This window comes from Etheostoma cragini, chromosome 14 (assembly GCF_013103735.1).
Source record: "Etheostoma cragini isolate CJK2018 chromosome 14, CSU_Ecrag_1.0, whole genome shotgun sequence".
Lineage (NCBI taxonomy): Eukaryota > Metazoa > Chordata > Actinopteri > Perciformes > Percidae > Etheostoma > Etheostoma cragini.
This window is the reverse complement of record NC_048420.1, coordinates 18616128-18639162: the sequence shown is the minus strand read 5'-3', so window position 1 is coordinate 18639162 and position 23035 is coordinate 18616128. Positions and strand designations below refer to the sequence as shown.

The window sequence follows — 23035 nt, the reverse complement described above, 5'->3', positions numbered from 1 at the left end:
AGTGTCATTTTGATCATGAATATTTTATCATTTCTGTCATTAATCTGATGAGATTGATATCAAGTTTTACATTTTTCATTTAATCAACCCACAGGCTCTCAGGAAGTAAACACACTGACCAAAGCTACTGTTGCATATAATCCCACTGTAGGTGACCTTAGTCTCACTGTCACTGCTTTTTCATTGTTTCTCATCTGTATGCATTACATGTCGATGCTTATGTTTTCTGTCTGTCTTTCTGTCAAGCTAAATACATAGTCTGTCTGGCTGTCTGTCTGTCTCTGTCTTTGTCTCTAAACTATCTCTCACACTAGTTGGTCACCTGCCTCATCCTACATCTCTTCCCCAACCCCCCACCTCTCTTCTTATAGGACTTGGCATGTTGCTGCATATCTGTATTATTACACCTTGAAGAAGTGTGTGTGTGTGTTTGTGTGTGTGTGCGTGTACATGTGAGACCATGTTCCATTTAATAGAGGCTCCCTGTTGGCACATAGGACAAATTCATCAGTTGGTTTGCCAGCTGTCCTGGCATATCTCTCCTTCTGTCTCTCAATTTTTTATAACCACCCCTTCTCCTTTTCTCTGCCTGATGCTCTCACTTCCAGTTTAGCATGTATACCTTGGTAATGAAAAGGCAAAGAAGGGATGGGAAAAAAATCCTCCAATGATTGGAGGGGTTTTTGTACAAGCATCTTCTTTTTTTTACTGTTGGATACATTTTAGAGATTCCACACTCTCCCATTGGCAGGCGGCTGCTGGCCCATTTTGACTGACGTGAGCTTTCCTGGCATTGGCTGTTGGCGTGTCTTCGAATGATCCCTTGCTGTGTAGAATGATGGGCAGCTCACGAAGCCAGCTCCTTTTGTTATCTGAGCTGCACATATTGTCTTGATACACCCCTATCATTAGACACACATTTCCAAGGTGGGCTGGCTAAATGTGTATCCACGCTGAATTGAAGAGATAAGTCAGAATTGCAGCCAGCCACGAATACTACTGACTGACTGACTGACTAGCCTGCTTTTAAGCATGATAGGTGGGAATCGCAAAACCCATTTCTGTTCTCATACCTCTATGCATAATTTTTGCCTTGATTCGGTTGCTATTCACGCTTTATGTCCTTGGCGTGTTGAGGGAAGGATAGTGGCAGCGGGGTCAGGAACAAAGAGAGTCTACTTCAGTGCTGCTTGACAGTGTATCTTTTCTGTTAGGTCCCCGTGCTTGGCTGTGCTGTAAGCTGAAAGCGAGAGGCTTTTCTCAGTGTAATGACAGACATTAGAAAGTCAATTACAAGGTTCTTACAGCCTTGGAGACACATTTTGCAGGCATACACACATGGCAGGTAAACAGGCACACTAAAACATACTTACATGCACTCATTGTGGTCTGAGCCACGAGTGGCAGCTGAGGCCTGCTAATCGATGTTTGATGGCTTGCCTTTTGTGCTTGTTCTGTAAGAGTGGCTGAGTAAAAAAGGTGGAATAACAGAGGCCCCTTCCTTCATTATTGGGTATGTTTCGCCCAGTCCAAAAGCATTTGGGAACAGCAGCTTCTAGTGTGCGTCTCTGCACATGCTGTGTGTACCTTAACTTGACTGTCTCACACACGGATCTGTCGTCTCCTATCTGCATAATTGACTGTGTTCTAGTGTGACACGGTGCCAGTGCTGGGAGAGAAGCTCTGGCATCGTAAAACTCCACTTACTGCTTATACCTCAAATTTTGTCACATAATTGAAATAGTTCTGCTCTCTTGAATGGCTGGATAGAATAATGAGACAGATGACTTACATTGCTAACATTAGCTAATATTTATAATAATAGCTTGCGTTCCAGTCAGTAGGAACAACCTTGTATAAGTCTTATTGATTGCGTTTATCATTTTTCTTGATTTCATTAAACTTTTCTTTGTTTTTTTTAAGACCATTTTTAATTGTAGATGTATTCTCATAGTCATGTTTACATCAACATATTTTTATGTGCATTTTGAAGTATTGCATTAAAAAAAAGGTTTATGGATACGGCAAAAATCTGAAAAACTTTGTCAAAATTGCAAAATTGTAAAAAAAGCTTTTTTTACGCTCGCTTGAGTTGTTTTTTTGCCTTTTATTGAAACAGAGTTGAAAAATAGAAGATGGAAGCAGCTAAATAAGTTGTTACCTAGCGTACATATAACTCACATGACTATAGACCCGGGATCCATCAGATGGGGTATGGATCAGGACAAGGTGTGTATTGGAGTTGCGGTGCGTTATTGCCTGTGCCTCAGCCACGTTGGTTAAATTCAGGAATTGGTTCTACAGCTTGAACCATATGGTTCTGCACACCTCATATACACAGAGGTGATCGGTTGTCTTACAGACACCAAATGTCTCTGCCACAACGCTGTATTCTGCACATGTGGCCAACACACTATGCTACCTCAATCCATTAAACAAAATAACTTAGATTCTAAGCTCTTTGATTTAGCAAGCAGGTTTGCAATGTTAATCCAAGCGCAACGTCAGCTTGTGACGAAACCATGCTTTGCATAGTCATTTTATTAGTTTATTCGCTCTACACCAGTGGATGGAAACGCTTCTAATTCGCATTTTCTTTTTGGCGACATTTTAAAAGTTCCCTTAAAATTCGCTTGACAATGTGATGGAAACATGACTTGTGAGGCAAAAGTCAGTCGCTCTTCCCATAGAAAATGACTAACAATTAAATAGTAACAAAATGCCAATCAAACGCCTGAATAACTGCTCAGTTAATGCACAGAGAGTTAAATTTAGGGAATAAAAAAGAGAGGGACAGATTAGAGGGAGACATGAAGTGTAGAAAGGTAGAATATAAAACAGAAGAGAAAAAGAAAGCCATGATGAGAGGTAAAGGAATAATAAAGACGGATGTATTAGAATAGCAAGAGAGCAGAGGAGAGAAAGGAAAAGAGGGAGCTAGCATACCAGATCTGTTAATGTAGACCTGCTGTTTAGAATACAGTCTCAGAAGAGAGAAGACCAGAGCATCGAGCGGTAGCTCGCTGCCTGATTTCACACCCATTATCACCTTCTATAAAGCCACAGCAAGTGGAAAATGAAACGGCATAGGAGTGTGTAAAATAGGCTGTTTGTGAGTGTGTGTCTATGCACCGCCCCTTTGTCACACATGCATTGATAAACTTCTGTTACATGGTGTGTACTCTTGTGTGCTGCGTATTTGAGGTCATGAGTGCTTATCGCCCTCGTCCACATTCTCACCTCTCCTAGTCCCTCTCCCATGTGGAGTAGTTTTGTGTCACTGACTGTAGAGGGAGATTTTTTTCCAAAACTCGCAGGCAAAGATGAAAATGGGGAAAACAACAACATTAACTTTGTGGTTTTGCAGTTGCGTGCCTGCGCATTGCCTCTCTTTTTCTTTTGTTTGCCTAGCTGGTTGAATCCAGTAGCACCCTTTGATGCCATTTGCCAAAGCCACTGATCACACGTAATGTGAGAATTGTGTTTGCCAGATAGATTTAGTCAGTCTCCTCTACTGTTCTCCCCTAATCACATCTTGTATCTTGTATGTACTTCCCTCTGCAGTCACTTGTTTTCTTTTTTTCTCTCCATTCTCTCTTAATTTTCTCTTTCATAAATTGAAAGGGAGATTAGAACATTTTTCTTTGGCTTTAAAATGAATGGTGGAAGGTTCAAATTCCTGTGCAAAGAAGTGAAAATGCAGAAGTTGTATTAATTATTATTATTATTGTTATTATTAATTAATTTATTTTTAGCCTCTGTGTGGAAATAAATCGTGGTTTTCAATTTCTTTTACATAACAATGAGGGATTTATGTGGTAATCCCATGTGGAGAAATCTTCCTAAAATAATTCTTTCAATGGGATTTAGCACACATCATTAATTAATCAAATTTCATGGACATATCTCATACATTTCTCTGTGTTCTTTTCCAGCTTGTCCCCGTGGCTCCTATAAGATGTCCTCTAGGCAGCAGGAGTGTTTTCCCTGCCCAGCCAACAGTGTTGCAGAGGAGGAAGGATCTGTGGCGTGTGTTTGTGAGGAGGACCACTTCAGAACCCCCCTGGACACACCCTCAGCACCATGCACAAGTAATAAAATAATATATATGTTTATATTTGACTGCACCTTTTCCTCTACCAGGGGCATTCACAATATATCGACCACACACTGTATCCCTTCATCTAGACATTTTTGCATCAAGTGAGCAATCCAATGTTTGTAAGCCAATTATTATCACATTCAGCCATTCAGCCTTTCATTTCTTTATCCTTAAAGACCGCTTTTACCCGTCCTTAACCCTGAATCCTTATCCACCTCCCCTTTTTTGTCTCATCACCTCTTCGTCTGACCTGCACCCACCTCCACGGTCTATCTATCCTCATTCTCCCGGCTCCTCCTCATCACCCCACTTCCATGTCTCATCTCGCACAACCTTCACCTCTCCTTCACCTCATACCTTGCCTCTAGTATTGCATTCCTTTGATAAAATAAAAGTCCACCTAAAACATGGCAAGTGTTTAATTTTAATCATCCCAGGAACAAGTCAGTCTCAAAACGCTGCTGTGTTGATTAAAAAGTTGTGAGTTGGTAAAAAAGCTTTCAGAACTGCAATGTCAAAAAATTTGTATGCATGTGTGTAGCATCAGTAAACCCAGAACATCTGCAATCATGTTTGAAAGCGAGTTAAAAAGTAGGGGCTATTATTTAAAAATAAGTTTTAGATATTGGTTGAATTAAGTCCTTTTTTTTCCATAGAGAAAACATCCTCATGGTCATACGTGTTATGTAAATTTTCTTCATTTTTAGTTTTAAGATGGACTTTTTCACTCCCGACCGGTGCTTACACCCTCTTCTGTTTCATCTAATAGTATACACACATTATGTATCCATCCACTGCACCCATTGTCTGTGCCTCTTACCCTTTATCCTTTTTATCACCCACCCATCCTTCATCCCCCCTTCCATTAGGTCCACATATTCGTCCAAAAAGCCCATCACTCCAATTTCTCCATCTTTTGGCTTAACCTTCTACATTCTCTCCATTTGCCCATACCTTTTATTCTGACATTAAATATCTATTTCCTGCTCTATATCCATTATCCACCCCTTTACCGGACCACCCCATTTTTTTCACCAATTCCCACGCATCTTCCTCCTTTCTCTCTCTCTGTCGTCTTTTCTCGGCCTCTCATCCCTCTTCTTTCTACCTAACTGCCTCTTCACATTTCCCTTCCTCTTCATCCTTTCATTCATGAGTGTTATTACCCCATTCTTCTTGCCTTTGTTAAACTGAAAGCTCATCCCTCTATCCTCAAGCGACCAAATCTATGATCTCATCCCCACTGCCCACTATTATCCGTTCATCCCTCATCTCTTACCTTCTTTCACCCCTTCTCACATACCTGAATGCCGTTCTTCTCCAATGAAGAGGCACTACGAGGCCAGTAAGACAAAGACCATACAGGGTAGCCCTATTGATTTCTGCATGGAGAACAGCCTATTGATATAGCTCAGTAATTAGATGGAGGAATAATGGGCTCTTTATTCTGTGAGAACTCAGGGCAGTAAAACAGTAGGGTCACAAGGTTTGTGTGTGTGTGTGTGTGTGTGTGTGTGTGTGTGTGTGTGTGTTTGTATACATTCACATTTATTCACGTGTATACATATACATATATATGTGTGTGTATAGGTTATCATGGCTTTTATGGTAACTGTGATGGAGGGGTGTAATTACAATATTGATCGCTGAGCTTTCGGATCCCGGTGTGATAACATTTATAGCAGCCTAATGACCACATTAATTACACTATTGATTCTGTAATTATGATCATCCCCCGATTCGGCTAATCCACTGCATGGTACGGATGGAGAAAGAGACAAAAAGAGAGGGAGCTTGATTAATCTAGAATCAGAAGAATAGAAGAAAAAGGGAGAGTTTGTCAGATGAATGAGGTTTGATATGCGCACCTTATTATCTCAGCAATTAAAGAATAATACCAGTGTAATTTTAGTCTTTTCCCTTTGCCATTCATGCCTAGGAGGTACTACTCTGTTTGCCACAGTTAGAAGCCACTGCGGTCCCCTTGAAATAATAAACTCTTCTTGTTTTAAGAATCTTTTTGAAAAACTTAAGAGAACACACAGAACACTATTACAAATGAGATTCATCTTGTAATAATTCCATTCCATTCTTTATCATTGTTAGTGATGACTATTTGAGACACACACATGGAAAATGGAGTCCAACAATTGACTTATTTTTTGAGTCATTAAAGTCTTTCCCTTTTCAATCAAACGTTTGGTCTTAGCTTCTGGCTCAGGGACAACATGCATGCAGACTCTTCATGGGCTGTAATGGCAATACTGTAAACACAACATCAAGAGCAAGTTTTGATTCAGTGTGTTGGTCCTGCAATGGAGAGGGAGTCATAGAGTCATTTGGTTCACACAGGGGTGGGGGAGATGGAATATGGACACAGATGGAGAGTGAAAGGAGGGCAAAAAATAGGAAAAAGAGGAATAAGAAAGCTGGGAGGTCAAACTTTTAATAACTCAGATTTATAGATGATTAGAGAAAAAAGGGAAACTTTAAGTGAAAGAGGGAGTGCTAGGCAGATAAAGTACCCAAGTAGAGAGAGATGTGAATAAAAGGCCCAGCTGTGGCTACATCAAATGTGTGTGTTAGCGTGTTCACTCACTAAATGTTCTCACGGCTTATGTAACTCTGTGCTCCATGTGTGTTTGGGAGCGGGACTCAGCTGTGGTATGTGACGTGTTTGACAGCACGCACAGAGCAGCACACCTTCACTTATTCATTACACAGCACATAGGCACACATACATGGACACATACAAAATTCATGGCCTTTGATGGACCGTAGCTTTATTCAGCCTATGTGTGCAAGAACCAGTGGGAAATGGCACCGGTCAGTCAGGATACTGATTTAGTGATAAGAGACAGTCCTCCAGCCTGACATCTTACAGACCTTCAAATACTGGACTGTATATTTTTATTTTAACTTTTTTTGTCACGTGTGATGGTGTGGTTTTTACATAACATGCAAAGCCCTGTGCATCAGAAAGTGGTCTATATTGGCTATGATCCAGAGACACACTGTTAGAGTTCCATGTTTTGCCTCAAGCATCACACCACACATACACAGCCTTTATAATACGGGCCATGGCAATTCTTTGTATATTATACATTTTGATAACACGTAAAGTGCTTTACATTGACAGAAAAAATAGAAGTATAAACATGAGCCCATAGGTTGCATAAACAACGCAAATATAAGAATATATTGAAAGCAAGAGTAGAACAAAAAAACCAAATCAATCAGCAATAAAATTCCAAAGCACCACCACAATCAACTAGAAGACCTCTTCCTGATGAACTGGGAGGCCTCATCGGGTTGTAACTGGTGAGCAAGTCAGAAATGTACTGAGGAGCCAAACCCTGAAGTGCTTCATAGACTTTGTAAGCAGACTTTGTAGTATGCAGCTCAGACTCTTGGGATACATTTGACATATCACAACCGTCTTATGAAATCCGATTAGTGTTCCAGGAGAGTTAAAAGCATTTTCTGTTTGAACTCACCTTCATTTACTGATGGTAAATGGAGGATTTGTTCCAGCAGCACTGTTGACATTAGCACATAACATATTTGTTATGCATGCTCGTGCACGCACATGTTCAAACAAAAGCTAATGTCACTGTAAATCATCAAAACACACAGCTACTGCTTTTAGTCTGCATCGTCAATAATCCCTCCTCCATGTTTTTTTGACTCTCGCTGCTAAACCAAAAATACTGCAGCATATAATGATGTACCTCAACAACAACTCTACATTTTTAATCGCCTATTTCGATTAAGGTTCAAATGGATTTAATTAAACCAATTGTTTTTCATCACCAAATCCTGGATAAAACAGGATTATTGTAATGTGACAAGCCCATCATGTGAGACAAGGTCAAGCTTCAGCAAAATGTTTAAGTAGTCTCTTAAAATCATACAGGTACTATGTAACAGTTAAACATGTTATTGACATATATATTTTTTAAAGTTTTATAAAAGCCCCTTTTTTTACAGAAATGCCCAGCTTCACAGTTACAGAGATTAAAATAAGTGGATAGTAGGAAGTAGTCTTTGAGTGCAATGTTTAGGAGTAAAGAATGCTGCTGCTGCTATGATCACTTCAGTGTGTGTCACAGATATTGCTTGTAGTGACATAATTAGTCATAGTGTAAAATCTTTTTGTCAATTTCAATTGCTTTATAATAGTGCTGTCAAACGATTAAAATATTTAATTTAAATTAATCACATTAATGTTATAGTTAACTCGCAATTAATCGCAATTAATCACACATTTTAGACCAAAATACTGTGTCAAGGGGGCTGAGAATTCAAATCAGCTGTGTGCTTGGCCATCAAGTGCTATTTCAGACTGGACGTGCTGCGAAGATAGCTCAGTTCACAACGACAAAACACACCGATCACTTTGGTCTTGTAAATGGAACCATTTAACAACTTATAAAAAGTAAACATTCCATTCAGAATCTTATTGGCCTCAATATTGGCTTCTCGCACTTGCACTCGCCATCCACTGAAACGTATCTACTCTTTGGCCGTCTTGCAAGCCCAAACAAGTGTGTGCGGCGTGCCTGTTGCTTTGTTTCTGGTCTACCTAGATCTGGTGTTGTGTTGTAGTTTTTCTAACGTTACAGCATGTTTAAAAAAAAACTACAAATTTGCTAGGCCAAAAAGAACATTAATCTGATGTTAAAATGGGTTTGGTTAACACCATTAATAACGCGTTTAACTGACACCACTAGTTCATACCAATTGCAGAAGTGAAGATGTGTTTGATTATTAACTATTGATGTTTTCAAAAGAGGAGTACATATTTTCTCTCTCTAATTCTGGGTGTGTAGAAAAAAAAAAAAACATTCCTCAGGGCTGTAACATATAAAATGTAATTTTCTTACTTTTGTCTCTTCAGGGCCCCCATCCCCGCCCAGAGACTTGGTCTACACCCTGAAGCAGTCCACACTGATCTTGGAGTGGGCCGCACCATCCGACACAGGAGGCAGGGTGGATCTGACCTACAGTGTAGGGTGCCGGAGGTGCGTTGGGAGGCAGTGCGAGCCATGCGGGGCGAGTGTTGGCTTTGTGCCTCAGCAGGTTGGCCTGACAGAAAGAACGGTGACTGTGGTCAATCTTCTGCCCAACACCAACTACACGTTCACCATCGAAGCCTTGAACGGAGTGTCAGAGCTGCTGCCCAACAAGAGATTCTACACCCAGGTCAACGTGTCCACAAGCTTACCTGGTGAGTCCCAAGTTTCACCTTTAAAAATAACCACACGCATTAAACAAATTCACACACATGACAGCATGTGCAAGAAAAAGGCATTTTACATTTTAAGCACAAGCCTGCTCAGTCAGGAAACCAACAGCTGAGCAAGAATGAGGTCACACTGCATTTCTAAAAAGAAAGAACCAGCACACGGCTCAGCTGAAAATGAATTTTATATTAGCTCGCACTGTAAGTGTTTCTCAATTTGAATATCTTCTAGTAGGCCATATTTTGAAGAAGTCCAAGGATGTTGCTGATTTGACTGAATTTGTTTTTCAGAATATTCATTTTGTATTGCTAAAGATTATGCTAATATTTGAAACCCAGCTGGGACTGATTTTGCGTTCTGTTTACTACAAGGCTAAAGCAAAATAACTTTGCACAATAAATGAATGGCCTTAGCTTTGTGAAAAACACCTCTGACCTTTAAGGTTTTGTTACGTAAAAATTAATTTTATAACCATAGTGGACACATTTGTCAATTCAGCAAGAATTGGCTTCTTATACCTACCCCCACACACACACACACACACACACACACACACACACACACACACACACAAATGAACAACAAAGTGCATGTATGTATGTTTATACATTCACAGACATAGATACATATGCACACTTGCAGTTGCTGTGTATGACTTTGTACATAAATAGATTTATGCACACTCTCAGACACACAGTGACCTTTGAATACGCTTGCAATTTATTTAGCTTCTCAACATGCATAAATCACCATACAGTAGTGTACACACACATACAGAGGCATTCAAAACCAGATGTTCATCCGGAAGACTGATGTTCATTTGTGTGTATGCTCATAGCGACACATACTCCTCCCTTATACTCTGCCCCTCATTGCAGACAGAGTTAAATGTCTCGCTTGGTAGAGGGGATCTCGTTTTCATCAGCAGAAGTCTTCAGCAGGCCATTAGCCAGGGGCTTGAAAAGCACTTTGCCAAGTAGCCCTGTCAACCAGCTCTGCAGCAGCACTATTTGGAGGAGCTCAAGTGTGAAAAGACCAAACATGCACACACACACACACACACACACAATGTACAAGACCCCATTCTGGCTTGAATGCCGACAAACACTCTCTAATACACAAATGCACACATTTATTTACCTGTCACCTACTGTTTAAAAAAAGCTTGTTTACTCTTAAAAATGCTGAAATAAGTATTAGTCTGAAATGTGCTGAACGAAGGAAGCAGGTAAAAGAATGAGAAAGTGAGAATGGTGAGTGTTTTGCCACTGATTGGAAATTAGCTAGAGAAAATGAGCTACATAATGAATGAATGAGTAATGAATAATTAATGAATGTTTTGTCATGATAGACTCTCACTTTATTACTTTAAGGAAGTAAGAGGTGTTAAGTACAAAGTAAAAACATGGATTGAGTCTTTTAAATGTTAAAAGTGGGGTTTATGGCTGATATTGTGCCTCTGGTTGTACAAAGATAGCTTTAAGGAGATTTATGTTGAGAGTATTTATATGTGTGTGTCTCTCAGTGGCAGATTCTATTGTTGGTCAACTGTAAATTTTATGTAACAACTGGACGGGTCAGTGAGCGGCTAAAGGACAGCTTTATGTGGATGAAGTATGCATCGGATCTCTGTATTGTGAAAGATCAGTGACATGTGATTAAGAGTTTATATCAAGGTCGCTTCCTTAAGCTTCAGACTGCAATATTTTACTAGAAATGTAATTTGATTTTGCAAAGACAAGAGTTATTTTTTTATCTTGTAGTTACCCAATTCAGCATGCTTGCATTCCACGAATAATGTTTTCAACTTGAAGCTGCATATAGCATTATTTGACCACTAGGAGCAAGAAAGATTATTTGGTTACACTTTACTTGAAGGTATCTACACTTAAACATAAACATTATAAACAAGTCTTAAACGTTTATGAGATAATGTCATGAAAAGTTATGGTTTGGTTAGGGTTCATATGTCATGACAGTGTCATGTCACTCTTATCTACAGTAGAGACCTTCAGGTAAAATCTTACAGATAAATTAAGGACTCAACGCAACACAAGATGTTATGGCCAACCTGGATCTGGATCAACTTAAATACATTTCCAGGATAATTGCCTGACATCACTCGCCAGATGTCCCTCACCTTCTGCTTTCTGTGTGTTGGTATTCTCAAAATCACTTAGCTTTGGAAAACAACAACAAACTTTGAGCCAGCAAAAAAGTTTTAAGAAAATTTTGTTTTTGCAATTATGCAGACCAGCTTGTTTTTTTTTGCAGAGTCATTGTAAAGACTTACAAAGACTATGTTAACGGCATTTACTATCTAACGTTTAAGGACCGATTGGTGGGGATCACTGTGGACAAAGTACAGATGGCGTGTCAGAATGTGGTGTGGTGTAGCCAGACCTTAATGCACAGCTCTGTGGAGATACGTCTGGAAATGTGAAACAAAGCCCTATGCTTTTGACAATTATTTTACAAGAATATGAGTTGACTCACACTAGACCCTACCTATGATAGTACCGCTGACACAAACATGGCTAACAAGCTACAACTTAGCAGTCTCCAACTTCCTAAAGGGATTAAGTTGGTTTCAACCCCTGAGCTCCAAGGTTAGGGACACTATATCAGAAAAGGACAAACCTGTGGTGATTATTTTTCTTGTCCCCACAGTTCTCTCAACCTTTTTTCCTTTTATCTCCCCCTTCTGTGTCTGTGTCTGTTTGTCTTGTCAGCAGTTGCCATGGCGTTGATTTGGGGTTATTATGGGGTATTAGGGTGTGAGTTGTCCCGCTAACCGTGTCATCCAAAGGGATTGGACAAGGGGTTAGGGGAGTGTGTTTGCAGGGTTTCAGAAGACTTTCTGTGTCAGGGAGGATTTAGGCTGACGTTTGGTGTGTGTGTGTGTGTGTGTGTGTGTGTGTGTGTGTGTGTGTGTGTGTGTGTGTGTGTGTGTGTGAGTGTATATGTGTGCGCGTGAGTTTGAGTGAAAGAGAGAATGACGGAGCATACATTTTGATTTGATTTTGAAATGTGCTTTAGGAATTTTCACATGCCAGCTTTTGCTCAAATACCTCTGATATCCACACAAGACCAGGAGCACGTGGTTCAGATCAACAGCTAACCAATCAAAAGTCACCTAGACCCTCTTACCTGCTCTACTCAATGAACAGCTCTTCCTCAGGGTCAAGTGAATTAAGGCTTTGTGAATGTCCGTGTCTAATACACATTTGCGAATAAGTCAATGCCATACTAGTAGTAAGATTTTTATAAGAATATCAGTGAAAATCAAAAAAACATAATGGCACCTCAGATTCATATCTGATCCATAAACATTTTCAATTCTTCTACATGTCTACCGTTTCGGCATTTGATATCTTTTGCCATAGGAGATGAACAAAACCAGACAAACAGGAACTGGCCCATAATGTTTTTTGGCCTAAAAGTTCTATCAGGACTCTGCATGTCTTTTTTACGCTGCAAGATGAGCCCAATAGAATAGATTTTTTAGGGGGGTTAAGAGTGACCAGTGTCTCTATGCACTATGAAGTGGGTTAGTGCATCTGCAGGAGCAGGCCATAATGGGAAATCCTGTGCAGTCAGGTCAGGTACAGAATTGAAAAAAACATCCCCACACAGACCTCAAACTTATGTCTGTACATGTGTGTGCGCCTACACACCAAGACTTTACACCATCAAAACTCACTGACCTTTATGAATACTGCAGCAGGGATATGGAACAATGCAAACACACACAATAACACACACACACACACACACGCACACCCACACAAACACACTCTCACACATGCACACACTCTCACTTTTCCTTTCTCTCTTTCCACCTCATCATCACTTTATTACCTTACACTCTTTTTTTCCCTCCTTCCCTCTGTGTTCCGATCTCTTCTTTTTTTACCATCTATTTCCTTCCTCATTTCCCCACCTTATCCTTTCCTGCTCTCTACATAAACTCACTATTCTTAGATTGTAATTTCTCTCCCTCCTCCTCTTCTCCCCCCCCTCCTGCCACTTCATCCACAACCACTTATTCCACCATGTTCTCTTTCTCTCGCTGCAAGTCTTGACATAATCACTGTTACCCTCTTCCTCCTCAACACTCTGCTTCCTTCTATCCTCTCTACAACTCTTTCCCCATCTCCTCTTTCTGTACCATATTTATTTTTCTGGGCACAGTAAGCTTGTTAGCAGCGGGTGGTATGGTTTAGGGCCAAGAAAGCTTAAGGATTTAGGGGCACAGTCTGACATGGGGAGAGAAGGTCCTAATGGGTGCTGAATTATGGACAAAACATCCTAACCACACAGAGACTGTAGACACAGGGTCAATTTAAATTACTATGCATATTTTATTGTCTTTCTTTGTGGATGAAAACTATTTTAAATCAAGTGACATTAAAACCCTTCCATTTAAACCAAATCCAATTGAATTCTTTGAAAGCATCTCTTCGAAGCAAATTCTTGCACATTAGAGAAGTGGATTTCTCCCAAGCAAATGGGGTTTTATCAGGACTCTCCAGGCCACCAAGGGGCAGGGGGAGTTTTGTATGGCGTGTCAAGAAGGGAATGAAGAAAAGGGAAGAGGAGAGAGGGAAACATGACTGGAGTTGGGTGAGGAGACGCAGCATGGTCTGGGTAAATGGGGGATCAGTTCTGCCCCTGGCTCATGGGAACCCTTATCCAGCTGTGGATGAGGCATGCATGTACTGTGTGTGTGTGTGTGTGTGTGTGTGTGTGTGAGAGAGAGAGAGTCTGTTTTGCATGCACAAGGCCACATGTGTATAATTGCATTTTCATATGTGTTTTTTACCATGCTTGCGTGCAATACGCTTTGTGCATGCTTGATTTGTACATGGACAAGAAAGGATGCGATTATGACATCTGGCCTCTGCATCAGTGTATGTGTATTTTGTGTGTGTATGTTCAGAACACACTTGGGTTGAATGTCTTGGCCCCCAGTGGTACATCCAAAGCGCTTTAGCTGAGGCAGGGAAGAAGAGAGGGTTGCAGGAAGGCTTTAGAGATGGGGGTGGAGGTGCGGGTCAGGGAGGAGGAAGGATTGGCATTTCAATATCCTGAGAGGATTACTGGCCGGGCTTTAGATGGCTGGTCCCCACGGAGTTACATGTGCATGAGATGTGGATGCATAAAGGGAGGAGAGGAGAGAGGGATGAATATAGAAGTGAAGGGATGGGGAGAGGTGAGCGGTGTAGCATTGTGAGCAGAATGCCTTCTGGGTGGAGAGGAAAGGAGGCATGTGGTGGAGAGTGAAAGCAAGAATACATGTTTTTCTTCAGAAATGATGTGCAAACAGTTAAAACTTTTTTGTCTGAACTATCTGGAGCTATCTGGTGGTTTAAACCAATACGTATTACATTTACAAGTTATTTTATGTGGATAGAAGGCAGGAGATGAGAGGAGTGGGTACGGTCTTGAGATAAAAAGGAAGCAATAGAAGAGTAACACAGAGTCAAAAATGAGTAGAACCAAGCAAGGTAAAGTAAGATGAGTTGCTCAGGATATATGGTGTGGTGGGAGAAACTCTCAGATCTTTTAGTGAACTAAAAGTACAAATAGCACAGAACTTTACACTACACATCACTCCAGTAAAAGCCCTGCATTTAAAATTGTGCTTAAGTAAAATAACAGCATTGTCAGCTAAATTAACTTAAAATAGCAAAAGTAAAATTGCCAAAATTGAGAAATAGGAAATAAGGGAGTCCAAACTGAAAAAAGTTAGATTTTTCTCTGTCTTGATGTAACACCTCATGATTTTCTTAATACTGTAATTGACTTCTGAGTACACGTTTTAGTTTGACTGTTGGAATATTTGTAAGTCTGAGTCTGAATTAATTTGTGATCACACCTTGTCTGCGTCAGGACAGAGAGAAAAAATTCTGCACCTCAACTGTCAACATACCAATCTCTATTTCTTTGTCATTCAGTTTCCAATACCCTTTTTTCACATCTCTCCACCTTCTCTCCCCTCTTCCCCACCTCCAGTCCTCTGCATAGAGGCGTTTGGATCCTCTTTGCCTCCTTAATTAGAAGTGATGGGAAGGTGAGGCTTCAGCAGGCACCAAATGAATAGAGTCATCAAGCTACTTTTCAGGACTATAGCCGAGCCACTTAAGACACTTTTACACCCTGTGATGGGAATTTTAATTGCCTACCTCTTGGCTTATAATTGGAGTCTATGAAGAGGCACTCTCGTGGTCTTTAGTATGTGTGCTCTGTATGTGGACTTACAGGCTGTTACTTGTTGTTCGGGGAATTGTGGTGTTCACTTAGGAACAAAAACAAAGCTTGGAAGTAGTGGATGAAGCACATGCACATGTTATCCTCACACTCAGAGTGCTATAAAAGGCTTGAGGGCTGTCTTTGATGCTCTTTTTTTGTCAAACCCAGGAGGGAAGACGAACAGGAGAAAACAAAATCTTGTATCGTCGCAAAGAGACTAGTAAGAAAAGTTCAAACTTCAAAAGTCATTCTTATGTCTAATTTTCTTGGTCTAATACGTTTTGAGGTCTTTATCGGGATTCTCTTGAAAGAGCTCGGCTGTGTTTTTGTGTGTGTCATCTTTGTTTTTTTTGTGGGGTTTGTTGCTGGAGGGGAGCAGAGGGGAGGTTGGCAGCACCCTGCTGTACAAAAGAGAAACAGAAAAAGTTGTGTAGAGATGCAGCTGTCTTACTGAATGACAGTGTACTCCTCTCTAATACACCAGCAGGTTGTACACATGGACAACTACACTGGGCCTCTTTCACATCATTTTCAAACAGATTTCTTTAAAACAATATATACAGCATATTTTTGTGCAAGACTGTGTACAGTATTCACACATTTTTTTACAGCGTCTTAGTATTCTTTACGTTGTCATATTATGCATTTAACAAAGGACAAAACAATGCATGTTGTTGTCTTAGCATTTACAGTAGGATCTTTTATTCTTTACTTGATCTCTGAGTACAGTTACTCAAGTACTGAACTTGACAATTGTACATGTATATACTATACTGTAGAAACGTGATGTGGTTGATGCTTCAGTAGTATTAATCTGATATATAATAGTACTTGCAGATTTCTACCTTTTCTGAATTTTGAGTACTTTTACTTTTGATTCTTTTAGCTCAGTTTGCTAATAATACTTTCACTTTAGTGGCATTTTCATTAAAGGACTTTTACTTGCATGTTGTAGTATATTTACTTAAGTAAAAAATCTGAGTACTTTCCCTAGCACTGCAATGTACTACATGAGATCACCTCCTCTCAATAAATTGGACTTGTCTGATGTAAAGTAAAGATGATGGAGAAGTGTGGGTGTATGTGTGCAAGCATTTGTTTTCCTTACAGTCTGTTAGGGCAAATACTAATAGAGCTTTGTTCACCTTCTTAGCCAAGCGTTTGCGTATGGGTGGGTGGGGGTGGAGGTGTCTTTTGGGAGTGTGTGTTTTTCATTTCTTGCAAGCTCTGGGCAGAATCTGTCTGGCTTGACAAATGTGTCATGATCAGACCATGCCTCTGCCTATAGGCTAAAGCACACTGGGCTAGAAGAGTGTTCAGAATCAGTTGGTGAGCAGCTGTCAAGAGCAGTTGAAGCAAGCCGGTCCTTGTCGCTGTCTCATGGTGGAAGTGTGGGATGCCAGATTTGACATATTTGTAAGCTGTAAAGTCTCGGCCAACAAGGTACAGTAATAGTTTTTTTATTAAGATGATGTGCAACTTCTTAAAATTATCCTCTTATGTACAGAAATAGGTCATTGTTTCATTGAAGGCTTATATTCAGGATCTGATGTTTTTGCACAGCTGGATAAGGTTGATCGGGCCCTTTGGAATATGTCGTACAGCAAGAGACTCTGTCCCGCATGTTTGTTAGCTCTCTGCTCCAACATTTTTCTCAACCACCCACCAAATGACTGACACATTTAATCATTCCATCACTGAGTCGCTCCTCTCTGTTACACAAACACACACATCCAGACAAACGCGTGCACGCACCTAGGTGGATCCAGACAACATACTGTATAATCTTGCAGTTTAGATGGAAATGTGCCCTATCCAGGTGTCTTCACTGCACCATTCCTCCCCCTCTCCCGCTCTGTGTGTGTGTGTGTGTGTGTTTACTGCACCCTTTCCCTCTAAACATCTCCCCTCCTCTTTTTTTCCTTTACTGATATGAATGACAAGAACCACAGATAATACCTGATCCTGGCTGAATATGCTTGCCTCGCCTTTGAAGCATGATCCTAGATAATATCATTTTAACTAACCTACTGCTCTTTTAGCAGAGCTGAATAATTGTGTGTGTCTGTTCAGGATGAGGCGTCCAGGCGGCTGGATGCTGATAGGGCAGATTAGACTGAGTTGTGAACGGGGACAAGTTGCCAGATAGCACTCCACTGCTGAGGCAGGCCGCTAGGCACAGATTAAAACCGCAAGACCTGCTGCAAGATACTGAGACCTGCGTGTGGTAGGTGCTCTTCTATACAACATCATTAGATCAGGATGCAATCACATGCATGCACATATAACCACCTGCGGAATCGGGAATAAAGATGTTGACATTTTAAACAGAGTAGTCTTGAATCCTCTAAATGTTTTTACATCCCAGCCTACTTTAGTCATCCACCTTTCAGATAGTCATTCAGTTTAAAGAAAGATTAACTGTGTTTAATACAAAGATATTATAGAAACTGATTTGAATGCATTTAAAGGATGCTTTAAAGCTATAATAGTGAATATTTTCTTTATTTTCCACACTATTATGTTGTAGTATATTACTAAATAATACTAACAGCTACCATAACAACTAGTCTCTTTTCTTACGTCAGTGAGCTTGTGTGCTTAATTCTGTCAGTACATGCATGTGAATGACAGGAAGAAATTGCTTTATGGATAACATCTAAGGGGAAACTGCAGTGTTTCTCCACAGAAATTACAGTTGAAAGTGTGCAGCCGTGGATTCTGGCTTCAGATTGAAGTCTGTCAGCAGGATATTTGAAAATCTGAGTGAAATCTGGAACTGCAATAAATACAAGGCACATTATTCATTTCCTGATAAGCTTTGTGCATTGATCCAAGATGTACACGTTACTGTCAAGTTCAAATGAGTAAAAATACTTTAACAACTACTTAGCCATTTAAAAGCTTTATTAATGCACATGCACACTCCACTGGGATTTTGGAACCACTGACAGAAATGCATGTGACAGCAGGTGTATAAAAAGCCACAGGGACAGCCTAACCATAAGAAACTAAATGTTCCCACTCCTCCGCTGTCAGTCACATAAATCGTTGCACTATCCATTTATCCCCAGGAGAAGCCAGTAGTGCTGTGCCCAGAGGAATGACGCTCTTGCTTCCCATCAACCCTATGATCACAAACAGACCTGGCAGATGCCGCTCTCTCAATCATTCCTGCCTATACGACTTATAGCTACACACTCTCCACCATCTTAACTATTTATTCCAAACACACATACAACTCCCTCTTTAATATGCAAAGGCACACAGGAGCGTGTAAAGTTACACACCAAGGGGGAGGTGGTGAGAAGTAGAACAATGAGACACCCCTCCTTACAAGATGGATGTCATCTCAGCAGAGGCACAAACAGGCCTGGGGGGGAACAGTGGATTCCCCGAGAACAGAGATGGAGGCTGAGCTGTGTTAGGGAAATGGCTGGATAAGGAGAGACGGCAATAGAGGAACCTGTGACGAAAAGAAAGAGAGGAAAAGTTAGAATGACTGTGAGATGTACAGCACTGCATGTGCCGACGCCCGTGGGGAGAGCAGCTCCTCTGCCTGTCTCCTTTGATAACGCCACAGAGATGCCAGATGCACCTCGGCTGCCTCTAAACATGCATGCAAGAGCCTACAGCAGCGGCTGCCATTTTGTGCCACAGTCTATTCATACATCTACCTGCCATAGAGACCTGAGGACAGATCTGTCACATAACCCCCAGTGTCTGCAGGAATGAGAATTGAGAACTGGTTCTAACCCTCTTTAAGGATCTAAGGATTTGTTAAGAAAAGTGCTTTTCCAAATTCAACCTTTTTGATTTCTGAAGGCAAGTTTGGAGAATGTGTGCTTCTGTCCTTATTGCTGATTAGGCATGCACTGAGTTTGCAATATGACGGACTATGGCTAGAACTTTGAAAGGCAAACAGTTATTACCACTGGAAATTAATACAGGGTATGGGGTTTATCTAACATAGGAATGCCTTCATTGCATTGTGGTGCGCATATTCTTTTTTGCTCCCAGCAGTGGTCATGACTTAAGAGAATAAGCTAAATGTGCATCCAAAGTAAAACATAAGAAATACTTAACCAGTGCATGACAATATAGAGAATATTCATATTTTCCTTTTAACCAGACAGAATCTTAAAATACAATTTTTTTTCATGTTTACGGCAGCTGAAATCTGATCTAAAAAACCTGAATGGTACCCAGCCCTGGCTTGTACTCACAGTCTAGGAAGTTTGACCAAACTCTATTATGCTTCCTCATGACTCCCTTTTTTGCTCTCATCATAGTGTCCCTTTGAAGTCTAAAGATCATTATCTCTAGCAGTGATTGGTATGTTTACAGCAAAGCTTTCATACTGGATCTTATCAGGAGCTGTGTGTCTTTGTGACGAGTGCCTATCAGTGTGTCTGCCATGCCATTTCTGCTGTGTGATGAGGCTTTGAAAACGTCTGCTGCGTACTTCCACAGCAAAGCTGGAGAAGCTTATTGCCCACAAGGCCATCACCTCTTCTATATTGTGAAAATCATTGTGCAATTGTATGTGTGTGTGTCTGTGTGTACATGTTTGAGTGCAAAAGCCATTTCACACAGCAGTCGGCATTGATTTTTTCCTCTCAAATGAAACGGCAAAACCAGCACTACCCGCCATTTGCTGCCATACACTCTTGTTTGTGCTGTGTGTGTGTTGAAGTGGTTGGCGCACAGTATCTAAACTTATGCCAACTGATTGTGTGTGTATGTCTTGCAAACTAATATATCCACATGCTAACCATTGCTTCCATAGTTGTTTCCAACTTTTTCCTAGAAGACATTGTCTAGACAATATGGTAGATAACAAAATAGCAAAGTCAAATCCTGGTTCTTATTACATTATAATTTCATTAAATATGGAAATATGTTGTAGAAGCTACAAAAGATTTTTTTAAGGCCTTACGAAAAGTCCCTTCCAGTTTAATACGAAAGTCTGATATGTAATAGTGTACATATTGTGTCACACTTACAGAATATGGGCTGTTTGGCGCAGTGGTACCTCAGTCTGTAAGACCTTTGCTTGGGAACCGAAGGGTTTATAGTTCAAATCCTTGTGCGGACCAAGGCACCGAACCCCCATCTGCTTGGTCACCCTTCATGGGTAGCCCCTCACACACTCTCTAAAAAGCGCATGTATAGGTCCTGTTTGTGCATGTGTGTGTATTTTGGGCCTGTGTGTAAAGTGTAATGTAGCAACAGAGTGTAAAAATGTAATTTCCCCCTTGGGGATCAATAAAGTGTCTCTTCTTCTCCATCTGTGGTTTATAGTAAATTCCTCAAGGGTTTAGAAATTGTACTCACAGTTCAGACACTGCTTCTGTCTGGCACATTTCAACACCACTTTAACCAGTGCATTTGGGGGTATTGTGTGTGTATCAATAGAGAACTCATGCTCACCTGATTTGTATGTGTCAGATTAAGCTGCGATGTGTTTTGGTTGGTTTGGAGGAAGGCCCCAGTCCTGTGCACAGTTCAACACACAAGGAAGGAAAAAAGCAAACACTAGGCTGCAGTTATTGTCTAGAACTTTCTTTAACTTTAACCTTTCATTTCATCAACTACCTAGCTCCGCTCTCTTTTTCTCAAAATGTTTGTCCTTTGTCTTGTTGTCTCCCCCCCCTTGTACTGTGGAAGTAATTGCTTTATTATTTTATGAGCTAGGCTCCAGTCTATTTCCTCTACATTATATAGTAAATGCCTGTACTTATTCATTAATCATAAAGAATAATTGCTCTGCAAGTGTTTATTTATTCCTCTATACTCTTAATTAGCCTGTTTCCATCTCCTTCAGTGTCTTTCTTTTTTCCTATAACTACTCTCCCCCTTCAGCTTACTGTTTATGCCTGTCGCTTATGTTGCATTATGTGGGTATATTACAATGACTGGATGCCTTAAAGCAAAGTTTTCATACTTTCAAAATGCCACTAATTGGAACAATTAGCTTTTTCTGAACACTTAATGTTTATTTATTTATGTATGTCTATTTTAAAGTTTTTTCACATTCAGGCATGGAATTACTGTTTTGTTAGTGCCCCCTCAAACCAAACCAGTTATGTTATCATATACGATTTCAGGTACTTTATTTCTACTTTTCTCTAAATAACAATGGACACCAAACTGAATTTACTGGATCTTCTCAAAGATCAGCAAAACAAGGAAAATGTTGGGTAACTCTAACTAGGTGTTGTGCATGAATGTATATGATATAATGTATTAGAATGTTTTGCTTTATTTGCATAAGCAGTAGCCTGAACAGAATTGTAGAATTACTTAGTAGAATTGTTAACCTGCTCACTAGATTTCCCTTTATGATTTGGAATTGCATTTCTTTTGTTTTTTATAAGTACTGAGCCACTTTATTACTGGACACAAGTAAGAGAGACACACATGCACATACAGGTACACACATGCTGGTCTCATCATTCGACCTAGGTTTTCTTCCTTCTTTATTCAACTTGATTGGGCGGTCATAAAATGCAGTGGTACAAAAATACACAGAAGTCACCATAAATAATGGATAATACCTGTTTTCAGACATAAAAACCCACACCGATAGACAGGCAGTGAGAGACAGATTGTTTCTTTGATCTGCCGCCTAAAATGACTTTATTATCCTGCTGTTCAAGAGAACTGAAGGAGCTACACAGACTTTGTGTGTGTGTGTGTGTGTGTGTGTGTGTGTGTGTGTGTGTGTGTGTGTGGTTTCACTCATCTGTGAGTGACAGGCAGAACATATTCATTAGTGAGGCTGTTTTCACAGAGGAAAGGGATGAATTGGTGGTTAAAGGTCAGGAAGTGAGAAGAGCAAGAAAGAGGAGCTGCCAACTGATGGGGTGACTGAGAGGAGAATGAGAAAGGATAGAATAAAAACAGAAGACAATCAGGGACAGAAAGAAATGTCAAGAAACAAGGAAAGGTACATTTAATGGCATAAAAAAAAATCCTGAGAATCATGTATTTTTGAAATTCAAAAACTGAAAATTTTGATCCAGTACAAAAAAAGATGACAGGAAACACCCCTTACACTCCCCTGCCACTAAAATCAACCCTAATGGCCTTAATGTCAGCGCTCCTCCCAAACATAAAGGCCTTTTCACTAAGCGTACTGTACCCCTTTATTTTTCTTACTATTTTGGAGTGACAACCTATTTTACTACTTCATTATACACAGCATAATTAGCAAGTAAGCAAGAGTGGTGCTTGCCGATTATCATACTATGTGCTGCCTGTCATTTGTTGACAGAAAAACAAAGAACTAATCTTTTCTCAGTAATGAAATTGTTTGCTTAGCGAGTTGCGCCATTACACACTGCATCTAAATTTAGAAAGCTTTGTACGGTATAATTCATCTTCAATTTTGTTCCTTTATTTGTGATCAATAAGAGATGAAATATCC

The 23035-nt window shown here is 40.3% G+C and overlaps 1 protein-coding gene across 1 annotated transcript in view; it reads left to right on the top strand.

Moving 5' to 3' along the window:
- The window catches only part of LOC117956788 (ephrin type-A receptor 7-like), a 134350-nt gene that overhangs the window by 81114 nt on the left and 30201 nt on the right, over positions 1–23035 (top strand). The window contains exons 4-5 of the mRNA XM_034892044.1: positions 3936–4091; positions 9003–9332. Coding sequence (XP_034747935.1) covers positions 3936–4091; positions 9003–9332 — 486 coding nt within the window. The remainder of the gene's footprint in view (positions 1–3935; positions 4092–9002; positions 9333–23035) is intronic.